This window comes from Gasterosteus aculeatus, chromosome Y (assembly GCF_964276395.1).
Source record: "Gasterosteus aculeatus chromosome Y, fGasAcu3.hap1.1, whole genome shotgun sequence".
In the NCBI taxonomy this organism is placed as follows: Eukaryota; Metazoa; Chordata; class Actinopteri; order Perciformes; family Gasterosteidae; genus Gasterosteus; species Gasterosteus aculeatus.
The window spans coordinates 5,518,909-5,536,913 of record NC_135709.1 but is presented as its reverse complement, the minus strand read 5'-3'; the positions used below and the strand labels follow the sequence as shown (position 1 = coordinate 5,536,913).

The window sequence follows — 18,005 nt, the reverse complement described above, 5'->3', positions numbered from 1 at the left end:
GGCCGTGGCACTATCCTCACCTTTTTCAAATTTAAATTGGAACTCCAGCCTTGAGGGTCTTGGCGCTCTGGTTCGTAACACTGTCCTCACCTGCAAGGCGAGTTATATGATGACCTATTTCTTATCTTATTATTTTTACGGCGCGTGGCTCTGTCCTCACAAGTTCCAAATTTTTTTAATCTTGGTATCTAGCCTCATTGGCGTCGTCTAGTTCATATTTTGCCGCCTAACAGAGTCTAAGAGAGCTTACGGAGACAACGAAGAACCGCCATTACAACGCGAACCTCTTCCACTCAATTACTGCTGGTAACACGACTCTGGTTCCAACAGGCCTTGTGGACTTAACTCTGCTAGCACGTTATACACAGTGCATTACGTATGCAGTCTATAAATTGCTATACGTTTATCCCCAACCGGTTAGAGGCCTATACTAGGTATCCATTCATTCTATGACTGATCAGTTAAATAACGTCGCCCATTCACTTAACGTTAACGCTACACAACCGAGCTTTGTCGGTAACACACACAGAGACGTCCAAACAAACACTATATACAATGTGCTTTTTATCACAACGGCCATTCCAGCTAAGAGAAAACATTTTTTCTCTAAAATGTAGTTTACCTCAAAACATCGTATCTTGTCCACTCACACCTAAATGTTCTATGATAAACTATACAGCATTTCGGTTTTAAAACAACTGGTTGCCGGTTACCTTTTCGATGGCGCCGTGTGAGTGAAGAAAATCGATTGCTGGGCTTTGCTCAGATCAGCTGTTCCTCTGTCCGTCCATTGGTCCTCATCACGTCGGGGTCACCAAATTGTTGTGTTCAAAAATGAAGAAACGCCGGACGGACAGAGGTCATCGCTGATCAAAAGGTTAAAATCAAATGTATTTAATAAAGGAGATGGCGTTGTGGTAAAAAGAACATCTCAGCTGAGGAGCCGCTGGTCTCAGCAACCAACGGGCCCCAGGTCAGTCCTTTTGACCATCCCTAGTGCCCATCTGTAGCCTCCACCAGCGAACTCGAGAACAATGGTTCCTACAAGTATTTATAACAATGCTTAAAGGTGTGAAAGTTAGTGTCCACACCTCTGGGAGTGGTCTTCTGGTGAGTTCAATGTAACTCGGATTTCGAATGATCCTTAGTCAATATCAGTTGTTGTTCAAGTATTACATGCAAGCATTCCAGTTGATTACATTACATCAAATACAATCATAACTGCATTGGTATTATTCTACTACAGTGCAGAATTACAGTGGTTTTACAATATTGTCATTACTTTATTGATTACACAGTTTCAGAATCATGGCAGTATTCTGTTGTACACTATATGCATTTTTATAAATTTTATGAACCAGATCGTCAATTCGTTTCTAATATCCTACAGTAGGTAGAGCGTCAAGACAGCAGGTGGATGGTTTTAAATTTGTCACCGTTTCCACTAGAGTTTGAGAGTCTATGGCATTAAAGCTTGTCATCATTGCTGTGTTACTTTTGCCTAAATAGGGTGGTGATCCAACATTTTTGTTTGAGATATTAATGGCGCGTCTGATGCCTTCAATTTTATCTGTATAAAAGAACGCAAACTCATTGCATTTCTGTGTGGAATGGAGTTCAGGTGGTATTTGTGTTGGGGGGTTGGTCAGTCTGTCAACAGTTTCAAATAGGATTTTTGCCTTATTAGTGTTGTTGTTAATGATGTTGGAGAAGAATGTTTCCCTAGCACTTTTTAAGTCTAAATTGTAGGCCCGGAGGCGCTCTTTATAGATGTCATGGGGAATATGAAGTTTTGTATTCCACCAGATTCGTTCAGCCTTCCTGCACTCTCTTCTCTGGGCTGTTACAACAGCATCTTTTCTCCAGGGTGCCTTTTGCTTACTAGAACTGGTTTTAACCGTAACAGCTGCAATGTCATCTATAACATTCAAAATTTTGGAATTAAAGTTGTTTACAAGATTATCAACATGACATGGGATTAGAGGTGGTAACGAGGAGATTACATTTTTAAAGAGTACATTAGTATGTTCATTGATGTACCGTTTTTTGACAGTATATGATTTTGATTGTGTGCCAGGAATTAAAGAAAGATTAAGGAAAACACAGAAGTGGTGAGACAATGAGGGATCAGTCACAAAAACATCCAAAACAATGAGACCTTTTGTGATAATCAGGTCCAGGGTGTGTCCCTTACAATGAGTAGCCTCTTTCACATGTTGAGACAGTATCAAATCGTCAGTATGAAAATTAAAGTCACCAGTTAAAACTAGACAGTCAAAGTCGGTAGAGATGCTAGACAATAATTCATATTTAGGTGGCCTGTAAATAATTAACAGGAGAACTCTGGGAGAACCTTTCAATACAACACCAAGATATTCGAATGATGGAAAATCACTAAGTGACATCTGTTTCCCCTGAAATACATTTTTAAATATAGCAGCAACTCCTCCACCTCTTTTTCCAGATCTACATACATCAATAAAGTTATAGTTGGGGGGTGCTGCCTCAATCAGAATGCTTGCACTGTTATTTTGTTCTAGCCATGTTTCAGTTAAAAACATGAAATCAAGTTTAAAAGTGGTAATAAAATCATTGACTAAAAACGATTGGTTATCAAGAGACCTAACATTAAGCAGTTATTCACAGGTTTTGGGGTTGACTTTGAGCTGGAGAGAATAGGAATGAGATTAGTTAGATTAGCAGTGTGTCTAAGTTTCGCAATGTTCACTCTCTTGGTGGTCACAACAGGAATGCAGAAGGTGCCTTTTTTTGATGTAGGTGACCTTGGGTCCAGCTGATACTGCGGTCTATTGCTGAACCCTTTTCTATCTCAGTAATATTCAGGGCTGCTGTCAGAAGGAGGAGGGGGTGGGCCTAAGTGGGGGGAGTGAGCAGCGTCGCAGCTGGGATGGATTGTGGAGCACGTCTTCGTAGAGGTGGGGGGGGGCAGATCGCCGTGAGATGGCGTCACCGCTGAGATGAGCTGGTGCAGGTGGACGCTGGGGGGGAGGGCGCTGTGGTCAATCTAAGGGAGTAAAAATAGGAGTAGGGCGGGGGGTAAGTGGGGGTAACTCCAAAGGGGAGGAGAGGGGAGAAAGGTTTACTGAAGGGAGGGAGAAAAAGGGAGACGTGGACCTGGATGGGGGATCTGGGGGGGTGGGAGAGGGATCCTCACACGTAATGGAAGGAGAGTTAGAGGGGGATGGCAATGGCGGTCCTCCTTCGACGTTTCTGAAAAGCTGTGTTTTCTCTTCCTTCTTTGTGGGCTCCTCTTCTTGTCTCGTGTCCTTGGCAGTGGGGACAGATGGATGACGCATGATGTAAAACATGTTGGTAATGAAAAGCTTTGCTCCTATCTTATTCAGGCAAAGTCCATTTGTCTTAAAAAGATGCCTGCGGTCCCAGAAAAAGCTAAAATTGTTGATAGAATGCATTGAACGAACTGCACATGCAGTTAAGAGCCATTTGTTGAGCCAAAACAATCTACTGAATCTCTCAGCTCAGCTCCTCTCCCGGTCGGGGGCAGAGGACCACTGATGAACACCTCAGCATTCACAGAGCTGACTGTTTCTAAGAGATTATCGAAGTGCTCTTTCAACTTTTCTGATTGTTGTTTTTCAATGTCATTAGAGCCAATGTGCAGAATAAAAATTTTCACAGTTGGGTGTTCAGCCACAATTTCCAAAATTCTTTCTTCCAAGTCAGACACCATATCCTTCGGAAAGCAGAGTACTTTGGTGTCGTTACTACTTTTCATATCTTTTACAGAAAAATCACCCACAATCAGAAAGCAGCAGGCAAAGCAGCAGTTAGCAGCAGGCAAAGTTGCATTTAGCAGCAGTCAAATTAGTCAAAGCAGGCAAAGTTGCATTTAGCAGCAGTCAAAGCAGCAGTGGCCCTAATCAACTGATAGTGCTGTCACATCAATCACCACCTGTGGATTTCGGCCAGCTGATGAGCATTCCCTGTCAAAGAACATAAAGTTAGCATTGCCAAGCTACATGTCAAAGCTTTTTGGAAGCTAGTTTTAGTCACGTACCTATTTCCCAGGTCAAACCTGTACAGGGAGAGGGAGGGAGAGAAAGACCCACACGGCAGGAAGACATCTACCTGTGACCACACTAACATTAGCTACAGAATATTGTTCGGTCTAACACGGAGAGAGAGAACGAGAGGACACTTACCACCGGTTGAGAGGACCAAAGAGCAAAAAGGAGCACGGTGCACGGAGCACTCTGTCACTACTCTGTGCAGACAGACACCTGACCCGGAAATGATGCATCAGTGGGGCGCGAGAAGGGGGGTAGCCTTTATATACTACCGCCGCCCTAGTGGTCGGCAGGCGCAGTTAACTGTAGCAGGACAATCCTATTTACATACTGCTACATGTAACTTCTGGATTTTTTGAGAAATATGTCGCCAGATTTGTATTGGAGCCTATGGGGCTTTTGGCAGAGGTTGTGTCACTTTAACACTCCGGAAGCCAAAACTAAAGAACTCTGGGATTCCATGAACACATTATTCAATCAGCACAACCATGCCATCATTAATCCAAAGATATGAAGCCTCAAAAGTGTATACTTTGGCTCTGAGGACTGAAGTTTCATATTTTTTAAACCAGATTCTGACGCTGCTCTACACTCTAGCGTCTCCAGCTGTCCCTCTAAGAAACGCAATACACACTCATGTAAAACTCAGAAACTGAGCGAAAAACTACTAACGACTTGTGTCAACATTTGAAAGTTGAAACGTTGTCTGTAGCTGAAAGATTGGCAAAGCTGAATATTGCACCTTTAATAGCTGAAAGTGTGAAGGAGTTGAAAGGTGCGGCGGAATAAATAGAATAAGAATAAGTCGGAATAAAGAATAGAAGAACAATACTTGGAATGCTTAATGCATTCCAACAATTACAAGAAATTGGTGGAAATACAGAAATGGAAGAATCTGAAATGGATTAAAAAAATATTGGAATAAAAAACACTAGACAAGACATTTATAAATTTAAATATTGCTGAAAATTCAGAAATGACAAAAGCTGAGTTGAGTCTTAAAAAATGTATTTTTTGTAGTAATATTAGTAATAATTGTGATTTTGGCAGTGATAATATTAGCATTAGAATACGTAGTAGTTTTAGTATTAATAGCAGTAGAAAAACTAGAACAGTGTTAGTAGTACTACTAGCTTTATCATCTGTAGTATTCATACTGTTAGTCATTGTAGTATTTGTAGTAAAATGAGTAGTAGTTGTGGTATTAATAGCAGTATAAATACTGGTAGTATGTTTTCTTATAGTAGTAAGAGTAGTAATATGAGTTGCTGGGTCACTGATACTGGTAGAACTAGTATTTTTAGTACAACTACTATTAGTAGTAGTAGTAGTAAGAGTCATTTAGCATTAATACCATTTGAAATACTAGTAGTAGTATTAGTAATGGTGGTAGCACCCAGTAATGGGTGTGGGATTTGAACGGGTCTGTGGCTTCATGAACAGAATACCACACCAGTAGGCTACTTGCTTTGCTGTGCAAAGACCTGCAAAAAGTCATTGAAATATGTAGGATCACCTCCATTCCGGAGCCAGTACAGAGAAGCTATACTCACAGCACTGTTGTGGGCTACCTCTTAGTCCCAAGAGACTTTCTTTTACGTCTCCCTATTATACATATGTCCAAAAATTGTCTTTCATGTAGGTCAAACAGGGCGCTGGGGCTACTACATTGAAAACTGGGGGGCGCTATGGAGGCGATTGAGCATTTTTTGAGCAAGTATCTGCTTGAACTTTCATGCGAAGACAGTGTCGTCACGGCAACACGGTTTTCAAAAACTCCCAATATTCACTGTGAACTATCATCAAAGCCTTAAGGCTTATATGCAAGGATTTGCGGTTGATCGGATTAAATGGCTAGGAGATACACATTAAAGTGTAAAACTTTTGCATTTAGCTAAGCCAATAGGTGACGCTATAATTTTTTGAAAATCACTACATGGGAATACTTTAAGGCGTACAATAGCATCATGAATTACAAATTTCGGCCACAAATAAAAATGTTCCCTGGAGTTATAACATTTTAAGTTTTCAAGAAAATCGACCGAAATCGACCAAAATGGACGTGAGGTCACGCCCTGGTAGTTTCACGAAAACTCTTGATTTTAATAACTTTTGACCATCCATTTGTAAGGATCCATTTTCCCAAAAATGAAGTGGATCGGGTTTAAACTCTCGGAGGAGTTTGTTCGTTTGTAAATCCAAAATACGATGGAAATCGCAAAAAACGAGCAAAAGTTCAGAGAACGATTGCAGCGCCCCCTAAAGTTGACCATTTCCTGGATGTAGACTTGAATCGATCCTTTCACAGCACGTTACGTGAGATAAAATGTTTTGAAGTGGATGCGGGCAACCACTGGTAGCCAGTGAAGAGAGCGGAGTAGTGTGGGAGAATTTAGGCAGGTTAAAGACCAGTCGAGCTGCTGCATGCTGCATGAACTGCAGAGGTCGTAGAGCTGTAGGAGGGAGACCTTCCAGGAGAGAGTTTATGAATAAGTGTAGGGGGCAGTATCAAGCCAAAACGCAGTTTGGAAACATTGAAATCACATGAAGTAACTACATCTTTAACTGTAAATGTGTTTTCAAATTTTAGTAAAGATTGGAGCATATTTAGTCCCTCAAAAGGACTTCTGCTTTGACCTTGAATATTAGGTTCCCACAGCAACAGCGTAACACGAAAAGGTTTTAATAACTTTTAATCACCAAGGCCTTAAGATTGTTTTGTCAAAATTTGAAGTGGCTGTGACAAAGTCGCAGAGAGGAGGTCTTCAAAAGTATAGCTTCTATTATATGCGGAAAATAGAGGGAATATTCAAACAAAAGAATTATAACTGCCTTCCTGTTCATTTTAGAGCATGGTCCCAAGAGACTTTCTTTTACGTCTCCCTATTATAGATATGTCGAAAAATTGTCTTTCATGTAGGTCCAACAGGGCGCTGGGTCTACTTCATTGAAAAGTTGAAAACTGCCAGGAGACTCTATGGAGGCGATTGAGCATTTTTGAGCCAAAACTTCACATCAGCTCTTTAATGTCATCATATAGGACATTGACAGAAGTTTTCAAGAGTTTTTGAGTTTGCCAAGGCACCGAAGTATCTGCTTGAACTTTCATGCAAAAACAGTGTCGTCACAGCAACACGGTTTTTCAAAAACTCCCAATATTCACTGTGAATTATCATCAACGTCATTTTCCCGAAAATGAAGTGGATCGGGTTTAAACTCTCTGAGGAGTTTGTTCGTTTGTGGCAGTGAGCCAATAATGATTTCCTGAACGTTTCGTGAAAATCACAGCCAGCATCTAGGAGGAGTTCGCAAAAACGGGTTTTTCAAAAAATTCAAAATGGCAGAAAATCTAGTTAGGTGCATTTGCATACCATGATTGACTTTTTTGTCAATTTTTCTAAGAGCACCTGTGTGCAAACTTTCAAGTCAATCAGTGAAACTGGGGAAAAAAATTCCCCAGAGGGAGCACTTCCAGGGGGCGCTAGAGAGCCAGAAATACTTCTGATTCGCAAGCCAAATTTCAAGAGTTTTTGAATATGTTAAAGGCCTCAAAAGTGCAATTTAGCGCAAGAAATAATAATAATAACTCTTCGAAACACAATAGGGCTTTCGCCCGACTTGCAGTCGGCTCAGGCCCTAACAACACCCCCCTGTTGCTCTCAGCTGTCTGAGTTAAGCATTTCTTTGACAGCTATTGAGCCAAGCCCTCTCTGGATTAAAAAAATAAGCTTTTAGGATAACAGACAAGAAGGGAAACGAGACAAAGCAGCTACAGTGGCACAATAATTCCTTTGTACAGGTCTGATGTTGTGATATCAACCCTTTGAATTTCAACGAGAGGAACAAAGGCTTTTTGGGGCAAAATGACTACCTCCTTGTGTTGGCCGCAAACATTCTCCCAAACTTCTCTCCCCGAGCAAGGTGCAATGAAAGACACAATGATTGATCCGGCAAAGGTCACCTACTCAGTAACGATTTGCTCCAAAAGTACTCACCAGTTGAACGTAATTGATTCTTTTGTCCCTAAAGCGCTCGAGCGCTGCGATTGCGTCTTTGTGAACGGGGAAGGCCACTCCCTGCAGAGTCTGCTGCTTGGTGTCCACGCTGATGCCCGTCTGCACCTGAACACACCACAGGACACGAGGCACTTTAACCTTGCATCACTGACACGCTCCTGAGGTCCTGTGCTTGTGTCCGCTGCGAAATGATGGGGAGGAGAAGGGGGGATTACACTGGTGGATTGTTGTTATCTATATGATGGATCTATTTTAGAGCCCTGTTTCACACAAAATGAAATGCTGTGCAGACATGATTGAGCTTCAGATGTTGCTACCCCGCATACCAAAAGGGATTGCGGCCCTTTCATCCATCTGCTCAGTAAAAGTCAGCCAGCTTCAAGACACGACAATGATACATATTCCAAAGCTTCTTTCTCATCTCGGCGGTACAGATTAATGGTATAATATCTTCTTTCAACAGCTGGTCAAGTGGGACAAGCACAAACCTCACTTCTTATTTCCTTTGCTGCTGCTTTTAATTGTGCATAACTCAAAGCACTTCAAGGTAAGACAGACATGGCGTGTTTGTCTGCTGCAGGCTGGGAGAGCCGCAATTACAAAAAATGGTTTCTCAAATGCGAAGAACGGTTCACTTGTGATTAATTTCTGGGAGCAGCTCTACAAAGCATAAAAAAGTGAAAACTTCAGATGCTGTTTTTTTTCTGCCCTCCTTTACGGTATTTCATTATCTCATCACTGCAGACAACCACGGCAAGGCACCATCACTGGATCATTTGCATATAGCTCTCCCAACATGGTGCATAGCTTGTCTTTCACCACTTCAGAATTGAGAATTATGACTGTAAACAAGGATTGTTATGGCACTGTGGGTGTGTGCCGTCTGAGCCCAATGGATTCATAACTGCCCACATCCTGCTGTTCTAATGCATCTGCATCTTTGCGCTTTGTCGATACTGCCGGGCAAGCATGTTCACACTTGCACCACTTCTGACCTTGTGCTGTACGCAGGGATGCATTGCTGCCCTTCATTGATACTCTAAACTGTTTCTGACAGGATTTTGATCGTACACACAAGATATGTGATTCAGAAACAGAGCGGAGGTGAGATATTTTTAAGCACCCAATAGCGACATAGTGTCGTCTCTTTTCGGAGCTGTAAGAACCTATGCCACGCCCATCTCGGAACAGACTCGAGCCCCCCAAATGATGGAAAATGCTGAGTGACTAAATAAAATGAAAATGTCTTGTTTCTGTGTTCATGTGGTGTGAGTGTGTTTTTACCTCGTTTAGCTTAATCTTTCGCAGTTCCTCCTCTGCTGCAGTGAGAGGCAGGGGAGCAGCATGCGAGCTGAGATATTTCCTGTATCCCACAAGAATCATTTCATCCTGGAAGAAAAGATTACAACCACACATCATACAGCAAAATGGACTGACACCGTAGTACAAAATCTCAGCTGCCATGAAAATAAATATGATTAAAGCTGAACTTTTGGCTTCTGGAGGTTTGGGGCTGATGCTTGAGGCCAAAAGAGCGCTTTCTACAGTCTTTCATGTGTTGCCGCTGTAAGACCAACCTTTGAGGTACCGAAGATCTCGTCCTTAATGTGCCCCCCTCCAAACTCTTTCTTCACCGTGGTTCTGGTAGCAGCATATGACATTTTATGTCGCACCTGTGGAAAATAAAAAAATTTTTTGGAGAATTGTTTAAATAATAGTAGGTGTCCACTACGTAGATGAATCACTGTGTTATGTTTCTTCATGCAAACATCCGAAACTCAAGATGCAACGGGTTTACAGCTTCTCCTTTGCTGCTGCCTTGCTACGCTTATTAACACATTACTGCTGGTCGAAAACACCACGAGGGACCTTTCAATACCCCCTGAAACATGTTTGACTCAACTCCAATGAGCTGCAGGTACTGGTTGTGAAAGAATTTTGTAACTTCCAGGCAAGCCTCAACCTGATGCACAATGCTCTGAGTGCGAGGGCAGGAATGTTCTGCACCGTTATGGCTTCGAGAAAATGGATTAAAATTTGATTCCAACATGCAGTTTGACTACCGAAAATACACTGCATGGCGCTTTGTTTTGGCCCAGAGCTGTCAGAGGTATAGCAATGCTCCAGAAACATTTCTATTTCCTGTGGCTATTTTAATCGCAGCGAAACTATCCCATAAGTGATTCAAATTTCAATGAAACCAAATCCTAAAGACTTAGGGGACATTGTGTGAGAACTTGATAAACAAATAGTAAAGACCCCAGCGAGCTACGCTTACCTCACCCAAAAATCCTGAGAGAGTGATTTTTCGCGAATGTCGCGATGGAAGAAACTATAAGCTGATGTCTATGGAATGCCGTTTTAGTCTAAATTAAATAAATGAATAAATACATAAATACATGAAATATGCATTTGAAATACATTATGAAATAAATAAATGAGGCAATAAATACATAAATATTAAATGCATTTAATTATTTCATGGTACTTTTATTTCATAATGCCACTTTTCATTTCATGGTACTTTTATTTCATAATGCCACTTTTTATTTCCAGAGTCTTTTATTTCATAATGCCGTTTTTCATTTCCAGAGACTTATTTCATAATGCCATTTTACATTTCACGTTCTTATATGCAAAGTAAAAAGCCTCTGGATATTCCTGGCGACAAGCTGGCTAACTTTGTGTTGTCCGGTCTATCAACCCGAGAAATCGCAGATCTGTTTGGTGTGTGTGAGATGCATATACTGGTAAAATATATTAGAACATTGTTTTGTGCTACAGCCGGGTCTCAAGTGTCCTGTATTTGACCCTGACGTGCAAAGAGCAGCATGATACAAAATGTTGCTTTGCAGCTGTGCCCTGAGAAGGGAGGGCGGTTAACTCGATCTCATAGACGCTTCAAAACAAAGGACTTCTGTTCATGGCCTTGGTTCATATCTTATTCGGTACGAAAGTTCCGGAGTAACGTTTTTACTTTTATGTCAATTAATTATGATTTGTACCGGCCACTGAGGAGGATCATGTGTGTGCGTGTGCTACCCTCAGCTTCACCTGGGTACTTATCTCAACCTGCTTTGCAGCTTCTCGTAGCTGGCACGGAGAATGTCCTTCACATGTGTATAAAAACTCAGCGTTTTTACTGCTCGGAGACGCCATTACACCGAGCGCTGAGATATGTACTGGTGTGTTGGACCTCCTGCTTGCAAGCAATAGTTAGAGCCAGATATCTGCGGAGAATTGCTCATGTAATCTTTTTCTCTTCTAAATAAATGTTAACTTTTTGACTTTAATTGATCAACGTGCTGTGATTCTTCTCATCAACCAACTCGGGGGGATTGGAGATGCTGCCATGTGTCATCCAGCACGATTCAGAGGAGATTGGCCGAAGAAGGCCTTAGGTAAGTTAACTTACTTATTGAGCTAAAGAGGACGCTAAGGTTGGCAATAACATTTATAATACTAGCTCTTTTTGTCCCCCTTTACGGGCTGTGGATCCTGGACTTTATACTTTCCCATATACTCTAAAACCTTTAAACATCCTTAAATATTTGCACATACTGCACACTGCCCACGACATTATGAAATAAAAGTCTCTGGAAATGTAAAACGGCATTATGAAATAAAAGACTCTGGAAATGAAAAGTGGCATTATGAAATAAAAGTACCATAAAATAATGAAATGTATTTAATATTTATGTATTTATTGCCTAATTTATTTATTTCATGATGTATTTCAAATGCATATTTCATGTATTTATGTATTTATTCATTTATTTCATTTTGACTAAAACGGCATTCCATAGATGTCAGGACTCTGGGCAACTGCTTACCAGCGTCAATGACAATCTTTAAGACTCGATATTGGTCGCCGTTCCGGGCACTGGCGAAGACATCTTTCACATCGTTACCCGCTGTGAGAGAAGAGGAGAGAAACATGGTCAGCCTCCGACCATATCAAACTGAAAACTCTTGCTAACATAGGCACTTTTCCGCCTTGGAAAGCAAGGTCCACCACAAAGGTTGTGAATTTTACAAACTTGTTAACACACATTATACAGTAACACCAGATCATTGTCATGTTTAGCAGTTCTGTATTTCCTCGGTCCTGTAATAGAAACATTATACTGCACTCTCAGAAAAATAATCAAGTCAAATTAAGAATACACATCTGCAAGCAACATGAGGCGGGTGATCGTATTAACATGGTTAATATCATAATACATGAAAACATTAGAAGCAGTTTTAGTCACAGAAGCCTCGTCCTTTTGGGATTGACTGATCTATTTTCTACATGTATATTCTACATACTACATGTGTCCCTGATTTGGGGTGGGGAGAGTCGGTTGTTGATAAGTCACTGCACGAAAATGTAACCAATGAAAGTACTTATTTGGACACACATTTTTAGCCAATACGTATTAAACTAACGATGTTATGTTTCAAAAGGTGGACCTTTTTAATTATTTTCTCAAAAGGAGGACAAACAAGTGTCCGGCTTAAGGCTGCGCCAGCAGCCGGACGGGGCATTTAAAAGCTGGACTGTCCGGCCTAAAGCCGGACGAATGGCCACCCTAGCCTGTCTGTCACTAACTCACGTAATCTGCACGCCGTTTTACCTCAAAAGTGTCACGCCCTACCGTAGTCCATTTCTATGAGCAACACAGAGCCGGTGTCACCGGTGATGTTCATATGCATATAAATATAGACAAGTTTCCTGAGTGAAATAAGCGGGCCGCCATTGGCCTTTCACTCTGCCAACGACTTCCGGTTGTGTCTGCAAAGCACTTCCGGTTAGCGAGTTAGCGTCTTTTACGGTCTTTGGTTAGCGTGCAGAAAAAGTAAACCATGGATGGTGTTACACGCCGACACGGCTCCGGGACATATTGTGCTGTTCACTGTTGTGTAGGATATTAGAAACAAATTGACGATCCGGTTCATAAAATTTATAAAAATGCATATAGTGTACACCAGAATACGGCCATGATTCTGAAACTGTAATCAATAAAGTAATGACAATATTGTAAAACTACTGTAATTCTGCAACTGTAATAGAATAATACCAATGCAGTTATGATTGTATTTGATGTAATGTAATCAACTGGAATGCATGCATGTAATACTTGAACAACAACTGATATTGACTATGGATCATTCGAAATCCGAGTTACATTGAACTCACCAGAAGACCACTCCCAGAGGTGTGGACACTGACTTTCACACCTTTAAGCGTTGTTATAAATACTTGTAGGAACCATTGTTCTCGAGTTCACTTGTGGAGGCGACAGACGGGCACTAGGGATGGTCAAAAGGACTGACCTGGGGCCTGTTGGTTGCTGAGACCAGCGGCTCCTCAGCTGAGATGTTCTTTTCTAACACAACGCCATCTCTTTTATTAAATACATTTGATTTTAACCTTTTGATCACCGATGACCTCTGTCCGTCCGGCGTTTCTTCATTTTTGAACACACCAAGTTGCAAGAACTCGTGGCGATTGCTGAATGTTTGGTCGGAAGGAGAATGTTTCGACCATCAACCATCTACAAGTGAGTAAAATGCTATAGATTTGCACTCAAATACGGAAGGCGTATCATTCGCGGAAGTCAACACAGTCTACTAATTATTACGCAGACGAATGTCAGCTTTTTCATAGAAAAAAAAGTAAGTTAATACCTTTATCCATTCCGAAGCTATTAATAGATATGTCACTGACGCTCGTCAGTCGACTTTAAAGGGTTAAAGCATGTTTAGTGCAGGCAGGCTAGAGGGGATTACTTTTTCTTTTTCTTTCTCTTCGTGTTCTGTTATATATTAACACATGGATACATACAAACATCTTAATACAAGCATAAGATGGGCTAACGTACCCTCCAAAGCACGGCGGCTGCATGGCTACAGGTACAGCCTGCAGTCTCCACATCTCCCGTCTTGGTAATCAAAACCCAGGCGTTATGCGCTGAATTGTTAACGGACTGGCTTGGTTGAACATCGGCCTTTATATGCCCATATCGTGTAAAAGTACACAGCCCACTTTGTCAGAATGGAGGTACTGAAATGCCTCTGAGCTTTTCAGGTTATTAATTGCATTCCCATCCACCGCCATGGAATCAATAAAATAAGAAAAGATCTTGGATGTTGTGATGCTGGGCCATATCGACATGTTGTCCGCCCATGATGTTGCCTTACTTGGATGCGGAATGGTCACAACACCATTTTTAACAAGATTTTCGGTCGAATGTTGCCATTCCAAAGCCATTTTTACACCACTACTCAGCCTGCGCCGGAAGTTCTTGGCAGAAACAGGAAGTAAACCGGAAGTGCCCGGGAAACTTGTCTATACGACAGTATGTTCATCCTCATAGAAGGCGAAACTAGCTACGATATTCCACGCTACTGTCACTGTTCGGAAACATACGCAAAGCAGCCATGATTCAAGAAGACCAGAAACGAGTGGCTAAATTATCAGGGATTAAACCTCACTGTCCTCAAAGTGGTGATTACACGCACACACACACACACACGCGCGCGGTAGCTCGGAGCTAGCTAGGAGCGGCTAGCTAACGCCTCTTTGCAGATAAACTTTTGCAGCTCGCCCGGGAATCACGCAAACACGCACAGACAACGACAAACACACAAACAAAGACAGAAGCAGCACCACACATAGAGACGCGGACAGTGGAAGCAGAGGAACGTGTGTACCTTGAATACCCGTTTGATGTGACATTGTGTCTCTTTGTCGGCTAAAGGGCTGATGCAGCTGTTCGGTAGAGACCAGGGAAGAAAAGCAGGAAGTGGACTACACTGACGTCACCCGCCCAACTGTTTCTTTACTTTTTATTCTATAAATATACAGTCGGCATTTCTAGATAATAACGTGTTTAGTTGACGTGTCGTGGCTCACAATTAAAAACAATGTAGCAGAAGTATGATCATGAGAATATCTATCTAAAGTATTGTAACGCTCACCCCAGTGCTGCAGCGTAAATAAGGAGGCGATGACTGGCTTGCAACTTCGGTGCATTTATTTAGGGAACTGAGCTTAACTCCGGTGACTGTTGGCTGAGACCACGCCGTACAAAAAACGCTTCCGCACACACAGCCCCTGGAACTCGCATTGTCTCGCAAGACAATCCCCCCACCTTTATAGGTCTCATATAACAACATTGACCTCTGCTGGTAACATTAGTGCATAACGGCAACACATGCAACATCTGCATAACTGAAGAACTCATAATAACAGGGACACATTAACTCAGCTCATTACACAGCTCCCCCCCAACAAAGTCCCTCGTCCCAAGGGACTACACAAGGTCTCTGAGATGGCCCGGCCGACGTCTCTGTCTCCGCGGCCGTTAACGAGTGGGGGACGCAGGCGCCCCTGCCTGGCGTGGGGGGCTACTGTGCAGCGAAAGGTGCGTGTGGTGGGAAGGGGGAAGGAGAGTGTGAACAGGGGGGGTCAGTCACTGTGTCTGGGTAATTAGGTGCAGAGGGGACGGGGCTCTGTCAGGGCTCGTGCGTGTGTCTGTGTGTAGTGATTGTGCCATCGCCCCTCCGCGCAGGCGTTCAGGAAGGGAGGGAGTCTCCTCTGTACGGGGCCAATCTGTCTCTGTGGAGTGCGACCTTCTTCCTTTTTCCCGGCAGCTGGACTCGGTACACCACTTTACCCAGCCGTTTCACGACCAGACACGGCCCCACCCAATGACAGTCCAGTTTAGGGCACCGTCCCTTCTTCCTACGTGGGCTGTATACCCAAACCAGTTATTCGGCTTGGAAGTGTCTCCCCTTTGACCTCATGTCATAGTTCCTTTTCTGTCTCATGCCCGCTTTCTCCAGCTGGTCTCGGGCAAAGACGTCGGCGGACTCCATCCGGTCCTGGCGTACTCTCTCCCTCGGGGAACAGCAGGGGTGTCAGGTGGTTTGCCCAGGGCCACGTCCACTGGTGTCCTCAGCTCCCTCCCCAGCATGACGAGGGCAGGCGTGCATGAGTTGGACTCCTGAACAGCAGACCTGTAGGCCATGAGGACAAGGGGCAGGTGCGTGTCCCAGTGACGTTGATGCTCTGCAGTAAGGATTGCCAGCTGCTTTTCCAGGGTCCTGTTGAACCTCTCAACGAGGCCATCGCTCTGGGGGTGCAGCGCCGTGGTCCGGGTCTTATGCATGCCCATATGCTCACACATGGTGGCAAAGACCTGTGATTCAAAATTCCTCCCTTGGTTGCTGTGGATGGTTTCTGCCACCCCAAACCTTCTGAATATGCACTCTACCAGAGCCGGCGGAGTGTTTTGGCTACTCCAAAGTGCCCCGCCCCTGTGTTCCCATGGGATACTTTCAGCACAGCGTCTCTCATTGAGCTGGGGACTATCACCTTCCACCTCTCCTCTCCCGTGGCAGGCTCCTTCCAGGCTCTCTGCAGTACCCCATCCTTCACTCTCAGCGCATCAAACACTGACCACAGTCCTTTTGTTGCAGTGGGGCTCCCTGTGACCTCTTCCCAGGGTGGTCTCTGCCCAACTTCCACCCACTGTCGCACTGGTTGTATGTCTCTGTCCTGCTCCTGTTGTATCTGCCACTCAGCCACGTCAACCATCCGCGTACCCTGGCAGACTGGTCCGGCCCCTTCGTGCATGGGGCATGTCTCCTCCTCGATACGGAGCTCCCTCTCACGCGCTTCTCTCCGCTCGCAGTATCGGCACCCGCCCAGGGTGCAGGGGCGGCGGGACAGGGCATCTGCATTGGCATGGCTGGTTCCGGCCCTGTGTTCCACTGTGAAAACATAGGACTGCAGCATTTCAATCCATAGTGCGACTTGGCCCTCTGGTTCTCTGAAAGATATCAGCCACTGCAGCGCTGAGTTATCCGTCCTGACAGTGAAGGGGCAGCCACCCAGATAGTACTTGAAGTGCTTTATCGCCGCGACCATGGCGAGGAGCTCTCAGCGTGTGACGCAGTAGCGGCGCTCAGCCTTGTTGAAGGTTTTACTGAAATACGCCACCACTCTCTCTCCTTCTGGCCCTGCCTGAGCCAGCACTGCACCCATGCCCATGTCGCTGGCGTCCGTGTCCAGAATGAATGGCAACATGAGGTCAGGGGGGGTGAGTATGGGGGCCTCTGTCAGTGCCTTCTGGAGGGAGTTGAAGGCTTGCTGGCACTGTGGCGTCCAGGTGAAGCCCCTGCCCTTCTGCAGCAGGTGGTACAGGGGGGCTTCTGTGCAGGAGAAACCTCGCACAAACTTCCTGTAATATGAGGCCAGGCCAAGGAAGCTCTTCAGTTGTCGTTAGTCTGTGGGTGTGGGCCAGTCTCTCGCTGCCTGCACTTTCTCTTCCAGTGTGCTGATGCCTTCTTCCCCCAGCCTGTGACCCCAAAACACCACCTCTTTCCTCATGAAGCGGCACTTTTGTGGGTGTAATTTCAGGCCCGCCGCAGACACTCTCTGCAGCACCAGCCTCAGCGACTCCAAGGCCATTTTGAAGGAGCTCCCATGGGCCAGGATGTTGTCCAAATACACCAGACATCTCTGACGGGAATGCCAGCCAGCACCCGGTCCATGAGTCTTTCAAAGGTGGCCGGGGCGTTGCACAGGCCAAAGCTGAGGACCTGGAACTGCCACAACCCCCTGTCCATACAGAAGGCCGTCTTTGGTCTCGCTTCAGGGCTGAGTGGCACCTGCCAGTATCCGCTTCGCAGGTCGAGTGAAGAGAACCAGGAGGAGCCAGACACCAAGTCCAGTGACTCTTCGACCCTGGGTAATGGATATGCGTCCTTCTTGGTTACACTGTTCAGCGGTCTGTAGTCCACGCAGAATCTCATCTTGGGGCTCCTTTTTTTTGACACCATCACCACCCCCGAGGCCCATGGACTGTCTGACGGTTCGATAATGACAGCTTTTTGCACCTCTTCTCTTCCACCGCTCTGTCTGCAGCCTCACGGTGAGCCATGGGGA

The 18,005-nt window shown here is 44.2% G+C and overlaps 1 protein-coding gene across 12 annotated transcripts; it reads right to left on the bottom strand.

The window, feature by feature from the left end:
- Positions 1-1,262: 1,262 nt before the first annotated feature.
- On the bottom strand, positions 1,263-15,166 carry LOC120812345 (twinfilin-1-like). 12 transcript variants are annotated; one of them, XR_013454742.1, is made up of 7 exons: positions 14,765-14,903; positions 11,899-11,979; positions 9,643-9,738; positions 9,350-9,454; positions 8,045-8,246; positions 3,136-3,287; positions 1,263-3,025 (listed from the first exon to the last, which is right to left on the bottom strand). XR_013454742.1 is itself a non-coding variant. In XM_078097398.1 (6 exons), the coding sequence occupies exons 3-6, from the start codon at positions 9,724-9,726 to the stop codon at positions 3,021-3,023; spliced, it is 582 nt and encodes a 193-aa protein (XP_077953524.1). In that variant the 5' UTR covers positions 9,727-9,738; positions 11,899-11,979; positions 15,032-15,166; the 3' UTR covers positions 1,263-3,020. The 12 variants fall into 12 exon arrangements, 5 of the variants coding, with proteins under 5 accessions (XP_077953524.1, XP_077953523.1, XP_040024176.2 ...); XR_013454738.1 differs by lacking the exons at positions 11,899-11,979; positions 14,765-14,903 and adding exons at positions 4,040-4,110; positions 4,185-4,262 and having other exon boundaries at positions 3,136-3,965; positions 8,045-8,170; positions 9,643-9,962; XR_013454739.1 differs by lacking the exons at positions 11,899-11,979; positions 14,765-14,903 and adding exons at positions 4,040-4,110; positions 4,185-4,262 and having other exon boundaries at positions 8,045-8,170; positions 9,643-9,962.
- Between the last annotated feature and the right edge of the window lie 2,839 nt (positions 15,167-18,005).